The sequence below is a fragment of the Nesoenas mayeri genome (genome assembly GCF_963082525.1).
Source record: "Nesoenas mayeri genome assembly, chromosome: 2".
NCBI classification, from domain to species: domain Eukaryota; kingdom Metazoa; phylum Chordata; class Aves; order Columbiformes; family Columbidae; genus Nesoenas; species Nesoenas mayeri.
In genome coordinates, this window is record NC_137543.1 from 111,324,985 (window position 1) to 111,343,309 (window position 18,325).

At 42.8% G+C, this 18,325-nt stretch overlaps 1 protein-coding gene across 2 annotated transcripts in view; it reads right to left on the minus strand.

Annotated features, from left to right (window-relative positions):
• GLI3 (GLI family zinc finger 3) overlaps positions 1-18,325 on the minus strand; it is a gene marked incomplete at its 5' end in the record, with an annotated part of 196,013 nt that overhangs the window by 129,997 nt on the left and 47,691 nt on the right. For both annotated transcript variants that reach the window (XM_080340446.1, XM_080340445.1), the window contains one exon: positions 13,775-14,017. In XM_080340446.1, coding sequence (XP_080196572.1) covers positions 13,775-14,017 — 243 coding nt within the window. The remainder of the gene's footprint in view (positions 1-13,774; positions 14,018-18,325) is intronic.

The following is an 18,325-nucleotide window of genomic DNA, read 5'->3' on the forward strand; positions in this document are numbered from 1 at the left end:
TGGCACCATACAGTTTTATATAGCCAGCATTAGCTATAGGGTTTCCTATAATACTTTTATATATAAGAAAACTAATCTGCCATACAAGCATTACGAGCATTTTTCACCACACTACATAACTTCCAAACAGAACACTCCAAAAACAACCCAGAAGGCTTGTGAAGGCATTTCTTTGCTTGCTTTTTCTTTATGAAGTAAAACCACTACATAACTAATGACCAGGTACTCTGTAGGCAACAACGCACAACCCATTATTTTACCCCAAAAGGATCCAACTTACAGGTATTGCTTAGTTTTCAAGGCAGAAATATATTTTTTTAAAAAATAAAACACACTATCACCTTTCATAATAAACTGAATTAGGGTCATCAAGCTGCTTAATATGGGTTCAGAAGAGCTAAACTTAAGGACTTCCACTGTGAGATAGAGTCCCTTAGGGTCCTTTAAGCTATTTATTACCCTCAAAGCAGTAAGCTTACTTTTAGCTGCCAGGACCACTGATACTGTTTTCACTTATCCAGCATGAACCTTTGTCTTCCTTTACCTCAACTTAAAGTTATAATATCAAAATGATTTGGTACCACTTTGTTCAATTGGGGGAATAATGAATGACAGTAAAGAAAAAAAAATCCAGTTCAGAGTAAAGTCCCTTTCTATGGAATCAAGGCTGCATACCTTTTTTCCATCTCCAAGACACAGATCTGTAACTGAGTTACACAGAAACAGTATCAGTAACAGAATACATGGAGAAGCTGGAAGGCACTTGCTTCCCTTAGCATCACCTAACGCAGGGTGAGATTCCCGCAGGCATCATTGCTGCACACTGCCTGCTGCTATTTCACTGGGAGTAGGCCTTGCTCCTTGAAGAAAATGGTAAATGTTTTTCATAAACAAACCACTATAACTGCAGATGTTTCTTTTTAATAAAATAACGCTGATAACTTATAATATTCCCTTATCCTGAACCCTCCTCCCTGAGCAGAATGGTGTGAATGCAAAATCCACCAGTGCTGGCACGGGAATAAGTCAGCAATGGGATGATTTCTGAGTTCTGAAGCTAAACATCATCACTCCTTTCCTTTAAAAAGGAGAAAGGGGGGTGGGTGCAAGAGAAGAAAAGAGAAAGAAGGACTGCCAAAACCAGCAGGCTTAGTAGAGTAACCGGAAGCGTACAATATACTGCTAATGGTTCAGTGTCTGCAAAGGACTGCTCAAGCTGTGCTCAACAAAAACTCTGTAATAGCCAAAGAGGGAAGCAAAAAAGGCGAGATGTTTGGTTTTACTTTCTGTCAAGTACTGTTAAATATGAGCCACTTAAAAAAACAGAATGAAGGAATGCAATAATGCTTTGTACAGGTGGTTACTGAGGTCCCTGGCTGGGCCTTCAGACAAAACCATTCCCATGTAAACCTTAAAGAGGATTAATCCTCAAGGACCACTGTAATGAGACCTTGAAAGGCTGAACAACAGCAGCCTATCGCAGAGGGAAGCAGTAGCCTGCTCCCAGAAGTCTTCTCTAGCAGAGTTACATCAAAGCAAACTGGGACCAGATAGCAGGATTCTGCAAGAATCCCTTATCTCGGCGCTAGCGGATGCTTCTCCTCTGATTGTCTTGAACTGCCACCTGTCCCAGGCATCTTTGAAGGCAACGCTAAGCCTGTGATGGATCTGACCTCCTTGAGCTGAAATTCTTTTATGTCTTTCTTCATTTTCTGCTCTGTTACATTCTTTCCCTGCAACGCACACTACATGAAACAAAGGGAGTTCTCACTCCTTGACTTACTGTCCCCAGCTATTTGAAAGCAAAAAAAACAATGTTAAGGATTATACTCCACCCGCAATATGGAGCTGTCCTCAGGAGACAAGCCTCTTATTTTTGAGAGTTATAACTAGATGGCTTTTACACGAAGGGACTTTACAATGAGGTTCAATGTTGCTGGGAGCCAAGATACGAAAGCTGCATATCAGAGATAGCTTAAAAAACAAAAAGGTTCATGATACAGAAGTATATGAAAAATCACATTACAAAAATAAGCAGGGAAATAACCAGGAAGCAACAAGCCTCAGAGAAAACACCAAATCACAGCAGTGTATGCATGCATCCCATATTGCACACAAATATCCTATAATACCAGTGTCCATCATACTGTAACAGTGCCGGATTAATTCTAGATTAAAACAAAAGGAGTTAGCCAGCCCAAACAAAATAGCAGCTCTGCTACCTGAGACACATGCATACACTGCCATAAAGTACACACCCAGCTCACACACAGGGATGTAGTTTTACCACGAACGTCACGCATCAGGGTTTCAGTTTATAAACAGCGATACGCTGGCAATCACGCTCCCACTGTCTTGGTGACATGTACTTCCAGTAGGGATCAGCCAGAGTTACAGAGAATGGGTCCCTGGTGTTGTCATCGGATTCTATTCTGATAGATAAAGACCACAATATACAAGTCACCACCATCCTATAAAGGCTGGGCTGAGGAGGAATGCCGCTACAGCTCCCACCTCTGTTTTCCCATTCTTGCAGTAAGTCAATTCTGGACCAGTCCTTTTCTTCTAAGCACGTGGCACTGTCAGAAGAACAAGAACCAAAGTAAAGCTAGGCTGAAGAGTACGTTGTCTGTCGGCAGCACCTCTGAGTTCCCTGCACTGACAAAATAAAAAGGGTGGCACTGGTTGCAGTTAGGTGAGGCTCATGGAAGTATTACACAGCAGGATGGAAGCAGGAAAGGAAAAGCATTTTCTGCTTTTGAAGCTTCCTGAGAAACCACAGAGAATTCAACTGACCACATAAATGGCAAGATTCTACAAAGAGCTGAGCCGGACACATCATCTCTCATCATTACACACAGATAAGCAAAGACCACAGCAAACAGGGAGGAGATACATAGGGTTTGAATGTTAATTTGTGGCTCTGCAGGTACAAACAGGAACACAGGAGGTTCCATTTAAATATGAGAAGAAACTTCTTCACAGTGAGGGTGACAGAGCACTGGAACAGGCTGCCCAGGGAGGTTGTGGAGTCTCCTACTCTGGAGACATTCAAAACCCACCTGGACACCTTCCTGTGTAACCTCATCTGGGTGTTCCTGCTCCAGCGGGGGGAATTGGACTAGATGATCTTCTGAGGTCCCTTCCAATCCCTAACATTCTGTGATTCTGTAATTTTAAAAGGCATTACATGGAGAACTCTGAACAGATCACAGCATTTTCTGGAGCCAAGACCTATTGGCACATGTTGCCAAATTAACCTGGCCTAGAGGCATGCTCAGAAGGATTTTCAAGTTGAAGATGACTCCTTCCCATCCATACGACAATTCTCACAATGGAGTTTAGTGCTTTGGGACCACAGTGCATTGTCAGGCTAGCACCAGCCTCTCATAAGAAAATACAACAGTCACCTCTCAACAGCCATCAGAGCACACCGTTTCAGGTGACTGTCTTCCTCAGAGAGCTGTGTCAATACCTTGTGTAGCCTTAACGAGCACTATCCGTGCCTACATCATTCCTTACAGTCATCCCAGAGGCCAACCCCTCAAGATAAGGCAAGTCAGCCTTGCGCTTTGCCGGCTTTCAAGCATGGCCTGAGCAGCAGCTGGCCTAGACCCCGCTGGTCCCACAGGACCTGGCATGTCCAGGCAAGCCCCATGTGTTAGCACAACACAGGCAATTGCTCCCACAGGCTGTCTGCAAAAATTCCCAGAGGGGGAGGTAGGTCAGGATGCAGAGATGTGGCACACTTTAGTCTCCCTGAACAGACCACCTTTTCAGAGCGGTATACACACAAAACTATGCGAGGAACCAATACAACAGCCCATGTCCTCAACCTGCCTTTCTGGTTTATAATGCATAGAGGATGGAAGGCACTACTAAACGTAGGATGTGTGATGTAAATGATAAATAACTACAGTCCTTGAAGAGACGTGCCATTTCCCCACAAGAAACCAGAACACTTTCACAGGCCAGCATTTTGGGTTTCATTCAGGTTTTGCAATTTTTTCCAGGGGAGCAGACAAAAGCAGATCAGACCTTTGATCTTTTTTATAAGGGGTTTCTTCCATTGGCTTTACAGGCCTATAAGCTTGTTTTAATTTTCTGTACTCAAGTTTACAAGTCAAGAAAAACTGAAAACCTGTAAGAGTGAACACTAAGCACAGACCATGGTCACTGCCAATCTCAGGCAAAGTAGGGGCATGTATGAGCAGGTTATATACCAGACTTTCCAAATAATCATCCCAAGTACTGGGCAGCTCAATGATTAGTCAGTGATATATGACTAGTGCTCCTCTTCTCCCTTTTAGTTAAAAGAAGAAAAAAATATTCCACTCCTGTGGAATTAATGGTTTTGATGTCTGGCACCAATTTTATTGTTTAAAACACTGTAGATCACCGGTGTTGACGCCAACTCAAATATTGTCCAGCATGAAAAATGGCTTTGGTGCCAACAGCTTCCTATCATCGTACCATGCTGGTCCATCCCGGTACAGTGAGCAACCACTGTTTATACATAACACAGGCTTTGATCCAAAAAACCTTATTCACCCAAGCAACCCAGTTTCATTTCAACAGCTTTGTCTAACTGGAAGCAAGGCCAAAGCTGGAGGCTTTCAACAGTTGTATCTGAAGGAGACTGGTGAGAGGGGAGGAAAAAGGAAAAAAAAAACCAAACAACACCACACCATATAAATCAAATGCAGTACCTTTTTACACTAAGGAGTGTGACACGCTGGAATGAAATTTATTTCAGCGCACTTTACCTCATTAGTTATTTGCTTCAACACTTGGTATGGTGTTACACTCAGCTGTTACCATAATCAGCCATTTATTTGAAAGTATGTCATATGCCATTACTTTTGGCGTGTTACCATAAGCTACTTCAACAGGGGACTATAGATAGAGGAATAACAATGTTTGGCTCTTCATTTGTGAAATGGTAACATGGATCCTTGGGAATTATGATTTTAAATTACAACTAGCACAAGAAGCAGGTAAGATGAAAGGATAGAATATAAGGCAACTGGGGATTATTACAAAGTTCATTGAAGCCAGCAGCTCTTGATTCACTGAATTCATTGGGTTCTGGATCAGTGCCGTTCGGCTGTTTGGGAAAAATGATGGCTCGGGGCAGCACTGAAATGTGAAAGGGAAACCAGTAATGAACAATGGCGGATGCTTCCCAATACGTTATTCAGTGTGAAGCAAGAAACAAGCACAGTTAGATTAGAAAGCAATTCCATTATTTGGGGAGCTATCTGTGCTGAACTCCAAAAACTCAGCAGGACAAATTCTGAAAGACAACACATTCTTTTACTCTTTTTGGTTTTTTTTAAGTGATTACTCTTCTTTTTAAAAGGAAGTATAAAGATGATATACAAACCTGTACATACAAACACCCCCATGAACACACTGCCTTTCCTGCTACTGTGTAGCAACCACCACCCCACATGCCACTGACCACACAGCAATAGAGCAGTGGTACTCTTTAAAACACAGTTACCAGTACATTGATATTTAGTACAGTACTGGTTCCCCACACTGGTGATTGCTGCCTCAGCTGTAAGTTATATGATCACAAATGAAAAAAGGTAGCCAGCAGAACTTTGACTGAAGGGAGAAGTGTTCCTGACATGATCTCCAAACTCACATGTGACCCACTGAGCAAGTTCAAGGGTCCCAGTTGTAAGTAATTTGAGCAGTTTTAACAAGTGGTTAGAGAATACTGTGTAAACTACCCAGGCTAAGAGGAAGCTAATTGGGTCGCTAGGTGTGAATAGAAGGAAGCAGAGGCTGTGGCTAAGAGGCTCTCCTCTTAAAGTACTGGGCTCAGTCAATAGGAATAAAGCTGTTTCTGCTAGTGATCCTGAAAATGGTTCAGCAACCAAAGCATTTAAACTGCCTTAAAAGTAAAGGCCTGTTCAGCCCTGGACTCCAAGAAGAGGCCAAAACTGGTGCTGAGAGACTTCCATGGGACAACCTTGAAAGTGCACCTTTTCAACAGGAACCATGCTGCCTTTCAAAACCTCCCTTGACAAGTCCATGCCACCGGTAGAGCAGGTCCACGGTGCCCTCACACTGCCACTGGCCCCACTGCCTGGCCTGAGGCCATCTATGGGAGACAATAGCCTCCTTCAGTGCCCGAACATTTGGGCTTCACCCCAGCCCCAAGGGTACCAGCCAAGGAATGACAATGCACATCCAGACCTCAGAGACAAGCACCCACACACAACAAAATTAACACAAGGGAACGTCAGAAAAAGAGGAGTACCCTGCAGATATTAGCTATTCTGCAATCTAATTATTGCCACAGTTCATCACAAGAGCTGAACGATGGCAGTGGAGACAGGGATAAAAGAATTGGAGTCTTTATTTTATACATTTAGGCACACTGATTTATACACTCAAACACTGACAAGGATTCAGCTCCTAAACATGGACACAGTACTATCTTAGAACCCTAAGGTATGAGAGACATTCATACGGAGTTAACAGGTACGACACAGGATAGCAGGGTGGCAGACACACACCACCTGAGAACCTCGCAGGCATGAAAATGACACTTGAAACCTCTGCTTAAGCAACTGATTTCTCTCTATCCCGTTAACCAGCTGGAAGGCCACTACTGCAAGAGAATCATCTCCCTGGCAGTGCAAATCATTGCACAGCCGTGAAGTACTTGGCTTGTACTCACCCACTCAGGACAATCCACTTCAGCTCTTTGTGAAAATCATGATCATTGAACCAGGACTTGGTTCACATGTTCCCCATGCTTTGCTGCAAAGACTCAAGTTGTTGCAGCCACAAAGCTCCTTACAGATACAGGTAACACATCTGACACCAAAAGCTGCATGAGGCTGAGTTCTGACTAACGTTTTTTAAAGCTCTAAGCAACCAAGTCAAAGACAGAGACTGCTTTTCAAACATGGTCAAGAAATGCTTGCAGGGCAAAGCACTCATAAAATTCTAAATGACAGACAGCAACCTCAGGCATTATGGGATGCTTCAAAATCTGCAACAAATTATGCTTATCTTCCTTTGCCCACTAGTTCTCTACATACCTGTCATTCTTGGCTAACCCTCTGCACTACACAGCCTCTACAACAGCACAAAGATCACTCTGATAACTAATAAAGAGAGAAAACTAATGAGCTTGTCTGTTGAAATGGCAGTAATGAGCACAACAGTTACGTGTCAGGCTGTGGGGCTTTCGGGGGTTTTGCTGTTGTTTGGTGTTTGCCGATTTGGTTTTGTTTGGTTGGTTGTTGTTTTTTGTTGTTTCGATTTGCTTTGGTTTTGTTTTTTGTTTTCTCCAGAGAAAACAGCAGTGGGAAGTACCATATCTCCTGCATGCTAGAAGATCTCTAGGAGGGAAGAGGAAACTTCACCAAAACTTTTCAGCCCAGATTTTGATGTCTTCTAAATGTTTTCCCCCACCTTCCAGCTGCTGATGCTGTAGTAGTTACTATGTAGGGACGCAAGATCAGTCCAAATCCACTACAGATCTTGTCACAAGGCTCTTAGAGACAGAAATGTCCATGTATCAAGGGACACACCAACTCTGACGAAGCTTTTCATTCTCTCCTGGTTTAGGGACAGCTGATCTGCCTGGAGGCTAGAGATGGATTACATTATTTCTTGGCTTTTTTTCCAGAGTTCTTAACTATGATTCTATGGCTTTGAGCAATGTATTCTGTCTCCTTCCATGAAGGCAGTATGCGACAAATACATAGTGTAAAGCACCTAGAAAAGCTTTAGCTGACAAACCAAATCAAATCTGTGAAAGAGGTGTTTTTGCATTTGTCTTCTGTCTTTATCTTCCCTATTCCTTAAAAAAAAAGCAAAAACAAACCACCCCACAGCTTACATGCACTTGAACAACCAAAAAAAGAGAGATTAACAGAACCCATCTGTTTCTCAGAAGGTTCCATGCCCAATAGTGCCTGGCACGTAAATTCTCTTAGATGGCACAGAGGGCTCATTTTTTTTTTTAAACATGATCCTCAGGACTTTTTTAAAATTTTGAAGTCCAAAAGAATTACAGGACCATAAAAAACCTCATAAATATCCTACTCTACCCTCCACACACAGACAAGATCACCTCTTTCAATATCATTGCCTATAGTTTCCAGCTGAAATTAATACTACTGGTAATGACAAGGGGGGGGGAAGTCAATATTCAAATATACATATTCACATAAACTTAAAACCAAAACAAATTTAAAAAAAAACAAAAACAAAAACAAAAAAAACACCAAACCAACAAAGAAACCCAAGCAAACCCTAAAAGATAAAGATCACCTTTTAGCTTCTTAACGATAATACTTTTCAAGGCCTCTCAGGTAGTGGCAGTTCTCCTCATGCTGAGGAGAGAGAAAATCCAGTAAAAGAAAGGATGTTTCTATGTGCCACTTTCAGCCATAGATCTATGGGTGCAATTGTTACTTCTGAAGGAGAGTATCACGCAGGGGCAGCAACTCCAGGGCTCTCAAGAGACCCTGTTTATCCCACAAAAGGGCTCCAGTGAAATAAGCAGGAGTACTTGCCATAAGCAGAATTTTCCAAACACAACCTCAGACGTTTGGGAGGCATCTTGGAGAAGATATTTCCATTTATAAGCTGCTCCTAAGCTTACAAGGTCTGCAGCACCTTCCTAAATTTCAAACTGAAGTTACCTCAAGTTTTTTTTTTTAGAGCTGTAACTTTTTTTTTTTTTGGTTGGATGCTATTGAAAGGTACTATCACATTTTAGATTTTTATCCCAAAAATATTTTTGCAAACATTTTAATTTTCAGTTGCTCAGCTAACACTAGCAATCTGACATTCCCTTTTATACTAGAGGCTTTTTTCCTGTGAGTTTTTTTTAAAGCTTTAGATTTTACTTTTTTTCAACTGCCTCTCCTTGACAACATTTGGAAAGCACCCCATAAATCACTGTCAGTGGAGTGTTTTGTTACTAGAGCGCTTAAGCCCCTTTGCTACAAAATGCTGTGGAAAGAGCTGAAGAAGTAGGACCCAGATTTTCAGAGGTATTTAAGAGGCCAAACTCACTTTGAAACTGAAGAGCCTCTAAATATCTATAAAGACCCCAGCCCTAAATCTCTACAAGGATTCCTCACTGACACTCTCTTACTCTCCAACAAGGCTGGAGGGAAAGCCTCTCTAAAAAGCTGCCTCAGGCTCCTGCCAGCCAGTGACACTGGGAAGCTAGAAGTGAGCTAAGAAAAGTGACTGCTTTGGGAATATCCAAAATGGAGTTCCAAAATGTCCCAGGGAGACAAGAGAGGCCATTGGTTCCCCCCTCTCTACAAAGCAAATGGGGACATCCTCCCATTAGCTCATTTGCTGGTGGCAACCTGGACTGCTCTCACTGCCCGATGCACCACACACAGCTGGCCATCGTGGTTCAAGCTACACTGCCATGAAATGTCATTGCTTTCTAATTATTGCATTTTAAGACAGTGTTTCCAGTTACCAGTTTGCATTTGCAGAAGCAGAATCTAATTTCCTTTTTCCTTTTCTATGGGGAGATGAAGGAAGGGGAATTCTTGTCAATAGAAATTAAAACGCAATAAATGAACAAGTGCACCTAGTGAACCAGGACTGTATTTTCCTTGCTGTGGTCTTTTGTTCATGTTGCAAATTGATTTTGAGATGGTGCGAACGCTGGGTCATCTAACCCCAGCACTTATTCAGGGCCTGATCCTTACAAAGCACAAGTCCAGGCACAGTCAGTGGGAACTGAGGGCAATCGATACCTTTGGAGGGTTAATCCTATGAAACATGCACTAAGCAGTTCCCACTTCCCCAGATAGATACAGAAGCTTCAAAACCAGCAGAATCAATCCTCAGTAAGGAGTGAAAGATGGGGAAAAAAAAAGAATGAGATCCTGTTTTCAGCTGCATTCAGTGCAACCTCTTTGAGATGAAGGGAGGTACCAGAATGAGAATCCTGCCAGAGCCATTGATGTATATATGAACTTTTAGATCAGAGCCAACTGAACTGTCATTGCTTTTTACTTAAGATAATTCTTCAGGTTTTACTAATTAGGAACTAACAATTCTTTCAGATGAGCTGTGAAACCCAAGGAAGAATACCAGCAGTATGTTTTAAATCGAAGTGTTTACATCAGGAATGATTCATTTTTTCCATGAGGAATGACTTGTGAGACAGGCAGTCTTAGTACTGCCATAAATCTGCGTGGGAATTAAAATTGAGGAAGAAAATAACAAAGGGAAGTTGCTATCCCCACCTCCCCTGCCTCAGCCCCACCTCTAGAGACAGAATTTACATTAACAAGGGGCTCCAGCTACCACTGCAATCAGTATTTGAGAAACACAGAGTTTTAAACCCACTTAAGAAGCACTGTGATTAAACTCAGTAACCCCGCTCTCCTCAATAAAGATGAGGTGCCATCTGCCCTAATGCTTTCAAAAAGAAAAAATGTCTTTAAAAAGTTGTTTAAAAAAAAAAAAAAACACGTACAAAACATACACCACAACTTTGTGAGCGGTGCTTAAGAAATCCGCAGGGGGAAAATAAAGACAGAAAACTAAAGTTTCTGGTTTAGGCCTGTATGTTTTTCCTTTTATCTCTTGGAGGACGGAGGGCTGTGAGCGGAGCACGAGGCCGCCCTCTCATTCTCAGTTGCTCAATGGTTGAGGGGCTCTCTCTCCGGCAGGGCAGAAGGGCCGCCAGCTCCGCTGCATGTTTCATCTCAGCTGTTTGAAAAGCTGGCCCACTTGAAACACAACCATTATCCCCACCCACGCTCTGCAGGAGAGCAAACTCCCCCTCCATGAGGTATTTATTCCACATATATGGTAACTATTATTTCCAGCATTTACAACATCAGTCATTTTAGTTAGGGGAAGAAAAAAAAAGAAAATCAGAGCAACATAAAGTCCTGCAAAGCGCATCCGCAGACACACGCACATTTACATGTAGAAATGCTAAGCATTCAAGTTGTTTCTAATAAGTGCAGCTCCTGGAAGGGAGATGAATTCCGCACACAATTGACTTAAACGTTCTTTTTCTTTTCTTGCCATAAAAATATACAGATGTCCTTCTTCAAAAAGTTATTTTCCCTTTTCCTGTGTTACAGGAAGCCTGCCCACACTTTTAAATACAAAGTGGGTATAAATAGAAGCACAAATTAGGCATCTTGAAAAGTCTATATTTTCCAACCACAGGGAAACTAAGGAATTACTGTGAGTGTTTACATACCCAACTATGCTGAATTTAAAAAGTATTTTCTATCCATATGCCCAGCAAAACTGGCAAGAAACTAAGGAAGGGAACAATAGCCTTGCTGGTTGGTTCTTCACCTGTTCCTACAGTGGGACAGGGGTGTGTTTACATTATTCAGCCTTCTTCATATGGACCACTATAAGTGTCAGTCTGAATGCAGTCACCACTTTGATGAAAGCGTGTCTTAGACATATAAATGATACAACTACTATGAAAATTTCAGTAAGCCTGTCTGCTTTCCTATAAATCTAACTAGACATACGTGTCTTCAGCTGTCCTTCTGTATCACATCTATTAAAGGTAAATAAAAGCATGATGTCTCTTTATATGACACTAATAGCTTGAGGGATTTTATAAATCAGGAAGTACAAATGTACAACTTGCTACAGCAGCACTGAAGCAGGTCTGTCCGTCTGATGTTTTCTGACTTAGACTTCTGCTTTAAGATCTTGTTGCTCATTTAAAATTAACTCATCTCCTGTTTCTCCGCTGTTAAATGCTGGATAACTTCTGCTGTTCTCTCAACTTCTGACATCAATGTTTTTCTAGTAGCTTACACATCGTAACTAGCTAGCATAATACAGACGTAGCAGCTTAATTAAATCTGGAGAACTCTCATCAAAAGGCAAATTCAATAAAATAAAATAAACCAAAGGCAAACCACCCAGACTCATTCCAACTGGCTGGCCTATTTTCTTCAGTCTGAATCTTCAGTAGTATCAATAACACTTTGAACTAGATTTAAGGAGCGAGCTGGCAGCTGGTCAGATAGTCAAAAAGGCAATCGTCACCACTAAATTCAGCATAAGGTTTGTTAGTTTTTTGAGGGGTTGTTTTTGTCACACATTTCATCTCTCCCCAGCTGTAATGCCTACAATCAGAGAAGCTATTTTGCTCCCCCAGCAATATTTTATTTCTTTTTTAAGTGTGATTTGGGGGTTGCATTAACAAACCGTAAGCTACAAACGGTGCCTCCAAGCCTCAAGCTAGAATTCTTACGCGCCGCTGCTCGTGAGCGGCTGTTTGCTCTGCACATTCATGCCTCTCCAGCAGAAAGGTCTGCTGCTGGTGTGCTGCAGCACGTCCTCCTCAGCAGAATGATGAGTAACTCCCCCAGAGGGTTTGAGCCGGGCTGTGCAAGAAAGGAGGAGGAGAAGGAGGAGGGTGTAGAGAAACAGACTGCCCACGCTGGAAGAAAGCTCAAAAGCTTACCTGCAAACTTTTACCCTAAATACTCACGTAAACTATAAGGACAACAAGTGTTCGCTTTCTGATAACACCTCCCATCCTTCTTAACAATTAGGCTCTTACTTTGTTTTAAAAAGGAGATTGGTGAGACTTAAGGTTGTGTGAGACATACTTTGATCTGCACCCTGATGAGTGAACATTCCCCTTCGCTGCTAGCCCAACTAATGAAGGGATAAAATTAGCTTTTATCCCTGGCACTTTCTTTAACAAAAAAACATGCACTAATCAGCTGTCCTCACTAATCAGTCATCTGGCTAATGACCTTTTGCCTTAAAACACTGAAATTTCTGAATGATGTGGGGGGGAAGAAAAAAAAAAAAAACAACGAAGACTGGCCCCTCTTTGTGAGTCTTAAGCCTGTCATCTGGAACTGGAGACTGGAAGGTTAAATGGCAAATCTGTATCCTGACTGGGTGATAAATCTATAATCAAAAGGCACAAGCCTTGACACCTCAAGATGTACTTCATTACTACACAACTAAATGATTTTTTTTTCCTCTTTCTTTTTTTGTAAACTAGAAGCAGATGAAAAAAAATTGCTTAACCCCCTCATATTTTGCCTGTGGAGAAATCCATTCCACATCTGTGTTCAAGTGTCAGTTAATTTCTTACTTTTTTATTAATGCCTGAGCAGGAAGTCAGAAGTTGAAACCATTTGCCTTTCCCCCCCCCCCTTACAACTTCAGGGAACTGTAGCTGGGGAAGAAAATTGCAAAACCACTCCATCATCCCACATACTGAAATACACACGTGAATCCCTAAAAAACCTCCAAAACAAAACCCAACCAAACAAAAAAAAATAGAAAAAAAGAAACAAAACACTGCACAGCTATAAACCTTCCAATCCCACCCCCCTCAGCAAATTCTCATTGTACAAGGCACAGTCCTTCTTCCTCTTAATACTGTACTTTAACTTTGCTTTAAAAGATGGATTTTAAGGCCTGTTTCATTTTCCTTCTGTGCTTGCTTTAATGAGGCTTTTTTCCTCCGTGTATTAAGGAGGTGGAGCAAATGCAACCCTGGATGGCTGGGGAGGATTAGCAACAGATGACATGTCCTGTGGAAGTTGCTTTGCAGAGGCCTGTGACGATTTTGAGCTGCATTGCAACTGCTCCTTGCTTTTTAACTTCAGGAAAAAGATTGTATTACCTCAACCCCCGCCCAGACAAAGCAGCTCTCCCTGGGGACAATGCAAGGCGGCAAATAAAACTGCATTAAATTTGACAGCCTTCCAACTTTGCATCCCAAAATGAACTGGTGGTCAATACTCACGGTAATGAGGGTCCATGTAACCGTTTCGGGGATCCATGGTAAAGAGCGTCCCGCGGTAAGGTACAGAAGGTTCGGGAAGGTGCGATATAGATCCATGGATCTCCTTCTTGATTAATGAGGCCCTTTCCTCGCTTGACGTGGAAGGCTCTTCACTGATCTTGCCGAGGCCTTGCCCACCCTGCGGCTGCATTGTGATCGCGTTCCGTCTCTCTCTGTGATAGGTCTGCCCAGGACTTTCATCCTCTACAAAAAAACGAGGGAGAAGAAAGAGAGAAGGGAAGGAGAAAGAGAGAGAGACACACTTTCAGCCCATTTATAGCAAATACAATAAAGAAAAGTTCTCTCCCCCGCCATGTCCTCCTCCTCATGGTGTAAGTTGGTGACAGTAGGTGCACGTGTGGCTGTGAGAGATGGTCTGGGGCAGCCCGGCCGCTCAGAGCGTGCGGCTGCAGAGCGGTAGATCATCGTCACCCATGCGCTGATGCTCCTACCAGCAGGGCTATCAATCGTGCTAGAACAGACACTGGCTTGCTGTTTTCTTGCCTCCGGGACAAGGAGGCTGTGAGTTTGGGCTGCCTGATGGCAAGACAAAAAAACTATTTGTCACAAAGAGAAGATGAACCCCGCCAGCTGGGCCTAAATCAAACCCAGCCACCCACTGCTGCTCTGCAGCCCGGCTCTGGTGCCTGGGGGTTTGCTTGTGTGAGAGGTTGGAGCCTTGCAGGAGGCTCGATAGTGATCAGAAGTAAGGTGGGCAACCATAAAATGGGTAAAATTGCTCAAGATGCAGCACCAGGCAGACACAAGTGAGGCCACCTGCTCTAATAGTGTCACCATTAGGAAAAGGTTCTTCACCCAGAGGGTGGTGGAGCACTGGAACAGGCTCCCCAGGGAGGTGTCACAGCCCCAAACCTGACAGTGTTCAAGAAGAGACTGGACAAGGCCCTCAGACACATGGTGTGAACTGAGGGGTTGTCATATGCAGGGACAGGATTTGGACTTGATGATCCTTGTGAATCCCTTCCAACTCAGGACATCCTGTGATTCTATGACACCACACGGATGCGTGGGCAGAATAGTGGAGCATGGTCCCCCTCTTTTTCCCGTATCCACACAAACCCACAGACTTTTAATGATCAAGGGGGAAAAGAAAAATAAAAATGAGGGGGGTCAAACTCAAGCCCTAGTCTGGAGTAAGGCTCTAGGCCTGTGGTAACCCTTGTGCGGGGAAAAGGTCCTCCTGATGATGGCTCCACCAGCCTCCCTTGCAGACAGTGCCATGACCAGGTGCTGAATCAACACTCTGCTCCCACGTGAATTTTAACCCCCTGGGGACCACGAGCACCCTTTAAAATCCAGACCAAATGGTTATGTTCCTCAAAAGCCAGGTGCATTTTCCAGGGTACACTTCACACATGCCACGCAGTGGAGGGGTTTTGTTAGCTAGACCAGTCTTGTCTCTAAATGATCTTCTTAAGTCTCACTATTGCTTTAGAATACAGAGACGTTTCTCTGTATGTACAGCCAGCATGATTGCTGGCTATAATCCTTGGCCAATACCCATGCTCCAGGTACAGCCTCGTTCAATCAAGTTCAACCAAATCACTGCACATGGAAGTGTACACCAATACACCTTGAAGAAATACTGACAAATATGCTTAGCTCCAGAGGATGAGCAGCAGTTCTAAAAGTACATGAGGGACCTCAGATTATTAAACACCGGGCACAAAATAAAAGGAACTAGAAAGGAAATGAAAACACCCCTAGGAAATAAAACTAAGGTACACTTACTCTACGACCTACATGCAAGGAAAGATCGTTGATGCCAGTGCCAAGATTGCACTTCAGTTGTCAGAGATTTGAGGTGAGGGCTAAATTTATGCTTGTACCTTGCTACGGTGTACTCATTCACACAGCAAAAGCGCCAGCCAGCAATTCACCAGGAGACCACTTTCACCAAGCCTGACATCAGCATAACCCCAGCCCTTTGCCTTCATATGAATTATATTATAAACAGACTGCACACGTATAGATACCTAGAGCTGAATTTTGGCCATTATATGCATAAACTAGCTACACCATCACTTTGAATGTAGCGCTCGCCAGGCTTCTCCCTGCCCCTTCTACCCCCAAGTAGCCAGAACAAGAAAACCCAGCAGCATAGCCTATTGAGCACTTAAATTATTTTTCTGTCCCCAAGTACTACAGCAACTGGGGTCTGCTGACTTATCAGCATCTTCCAGGGACTGAATTCTTTCTACAGGCAGCAGTAATTCTCCATACAGAGTATTTCCAGGAATGGGTCTGAGGAGAAAGAGTTAATGAAAACGGACAACACTGCAGAGTTTAAACCCTTTGCCCTTTTCTACTTTTTATTAATATGCACAGGCAACGGTCCCTGCTCTGGATTAGCAGGGTTTAAGGTTTCAACTTTTTACACCGAAGCTGGTTTTAGTTAGAGAACTGCAAAAGGGAGTCTAAAACGTTAAGACTTATATGAGGTTTTTAGAAAGCCGCTCGTATAACTAAAAAAATAAAAAAAATAAATCACACCAAAGTCATATTTTCCATCACATTTCTCTCTAGGCGGACTCTTTCATGTTAAATTTCAACCGAGAGTGAACTTTCACTGATGAGATGTAAACTCTTGTAAAAATAGGGGATTACACTCCATTTAAAATCCTGACAGACCCTTAAGTAGAGCAAGCTAACCTGTGCTACCACAGTACAGAAGGAAGCAAGCTGGAGTGATTTGTGGGGCTGTATAATCAATCCGAGGATCAGATAGTATTTCAGTTCTTTCACTCTTCCATATAAAGATAATATTGGTTAAAACTGCCATCCTGGGATACAACAAGAAGCTGACATCTGTCTGCAGGCTCCGCTTTTATTCTTTCCTTCTCAAAACATGCATGTGTCATGAATCAAGGTACCAGTGACTGCTATGGAACAAGCTGATTTTCCAAATTGCCGAACGAAATTCAAAACCTGCTTTCAGTAACTTTGAAACTTAAAGAAAAATGTGTTTTGTTTTAATAAGTTTTCTTTTTGTTGTTGTTTTTTTCAAGGGGTAAAAAAAAAAGAAAACAAGAAAAGCAGTATTTTCCCTTCTGCACCAACCATCGTCTCTCCCCATTATGAAATTACTGCTGTGTGCTGTCAGAAGTCAAACATTTCTGTGTGCTGTCTGCCATGCAAAATTTCCTATAGTAGTATTTTCTTTTTAAAGCAAACATGATGGCATTGTGCAATAATAAGGCATATTCACCAGCCAAACATCTCACTAAGCGTTCACTCCACGCTCCGCACCACTGAGCTGCTTTAGATGAGGGGCAGATGAGAAACTTGACAGCACCCGCGCTCCAGGACACGAAGAGGCGAGCGGTTTTTGCAGGAGCATCCCGGGCGCCGAGCAGGGAAACTCCTCTTGCAACAACGCTGCCGGCTCCCGCAACGGCAGGCAAGAGCGCCAAAAGGCAAAAGCTGCCTGATCTTGTTCTGTTTCAGCTGAACCCTTTCAATAAAGTTTTAAAAGTAAGTGCAGGCAAGCTGCGCCAGGCCAAATTATTGACAGGAACGTACTGTCCACCATGGCAACAAGTGGGACTCCATAGCGAAAATGTAAGCAAACAGCCCACCACTCCCCGCAGCATCTGCCAAAGGGGTTTACAGCCAAATAGCACAACAACTGTTGCTGCTCTGCTCACGTTTTAGAAGTAGCTACTTTGGGGTCAAAAGAAACATCTGATTTACTAAAATCTTGCAGAGAGATGAATGCCAGAGTTAAAGGGACTGATCCTCCCTCGTCTCCACCTGCTTCCCACTGGTGGGACCCTAGTGACTCCGGCATAATTCATCCCACCTTTTGCAGGTGTAAAACAGAGGGATTAAATAAGAAGAAAAAAGTAACCAGGCCCCAAGACCAATCTGCATAAGCTTCTCTTCCTTCACATATACCCTACTCTGTCTTAACAAGCCAGAAGCCGGAGACATGTGTTACAAGTGCCCAGCCTGGAATGATCACATTAATCCAGGGTTCTCCATTCACAGAGAAATTCCTGATTTAGTCCTGCTGTTCTGATCAGAAGCAGTTTTGATTAGAAGTGCTGAGCACCAAAGAGCACCTAATTTAATCAACAAGCTTTTCAAAAAACACTGGATAGCATGCCTGAATAAACGCACTTTTAATCACTCAGCTAATTTACTTAGAAAATTAAAAACAGAAGAACCCAAAAGCTAATGCAAAAATCCATTAAACTTTCTTTCCCTGTTGAACTTTTTTTGCCTTTTTTAATTGTAGACCAAGACAAAGTAGAAGCTTTTTTAACTTTAAACCTCCTGAAGTCAGCAACCAAAAAAAAGTTGAAATCTGTTGATACACCACGCTAAAACTCAGTCTCAACACGCTTCAGAGAGGAACCCCTGCTAAAGGAGACTATACCAGTCAGTTAAATCTGTTTACGTATTAAGTTTCGTGGCCGCATTTCCGCATGCAACTTGCGGAGAGCATTACTGTCTCACGAGCGATATGCCGACACACTTGGGCTGGGG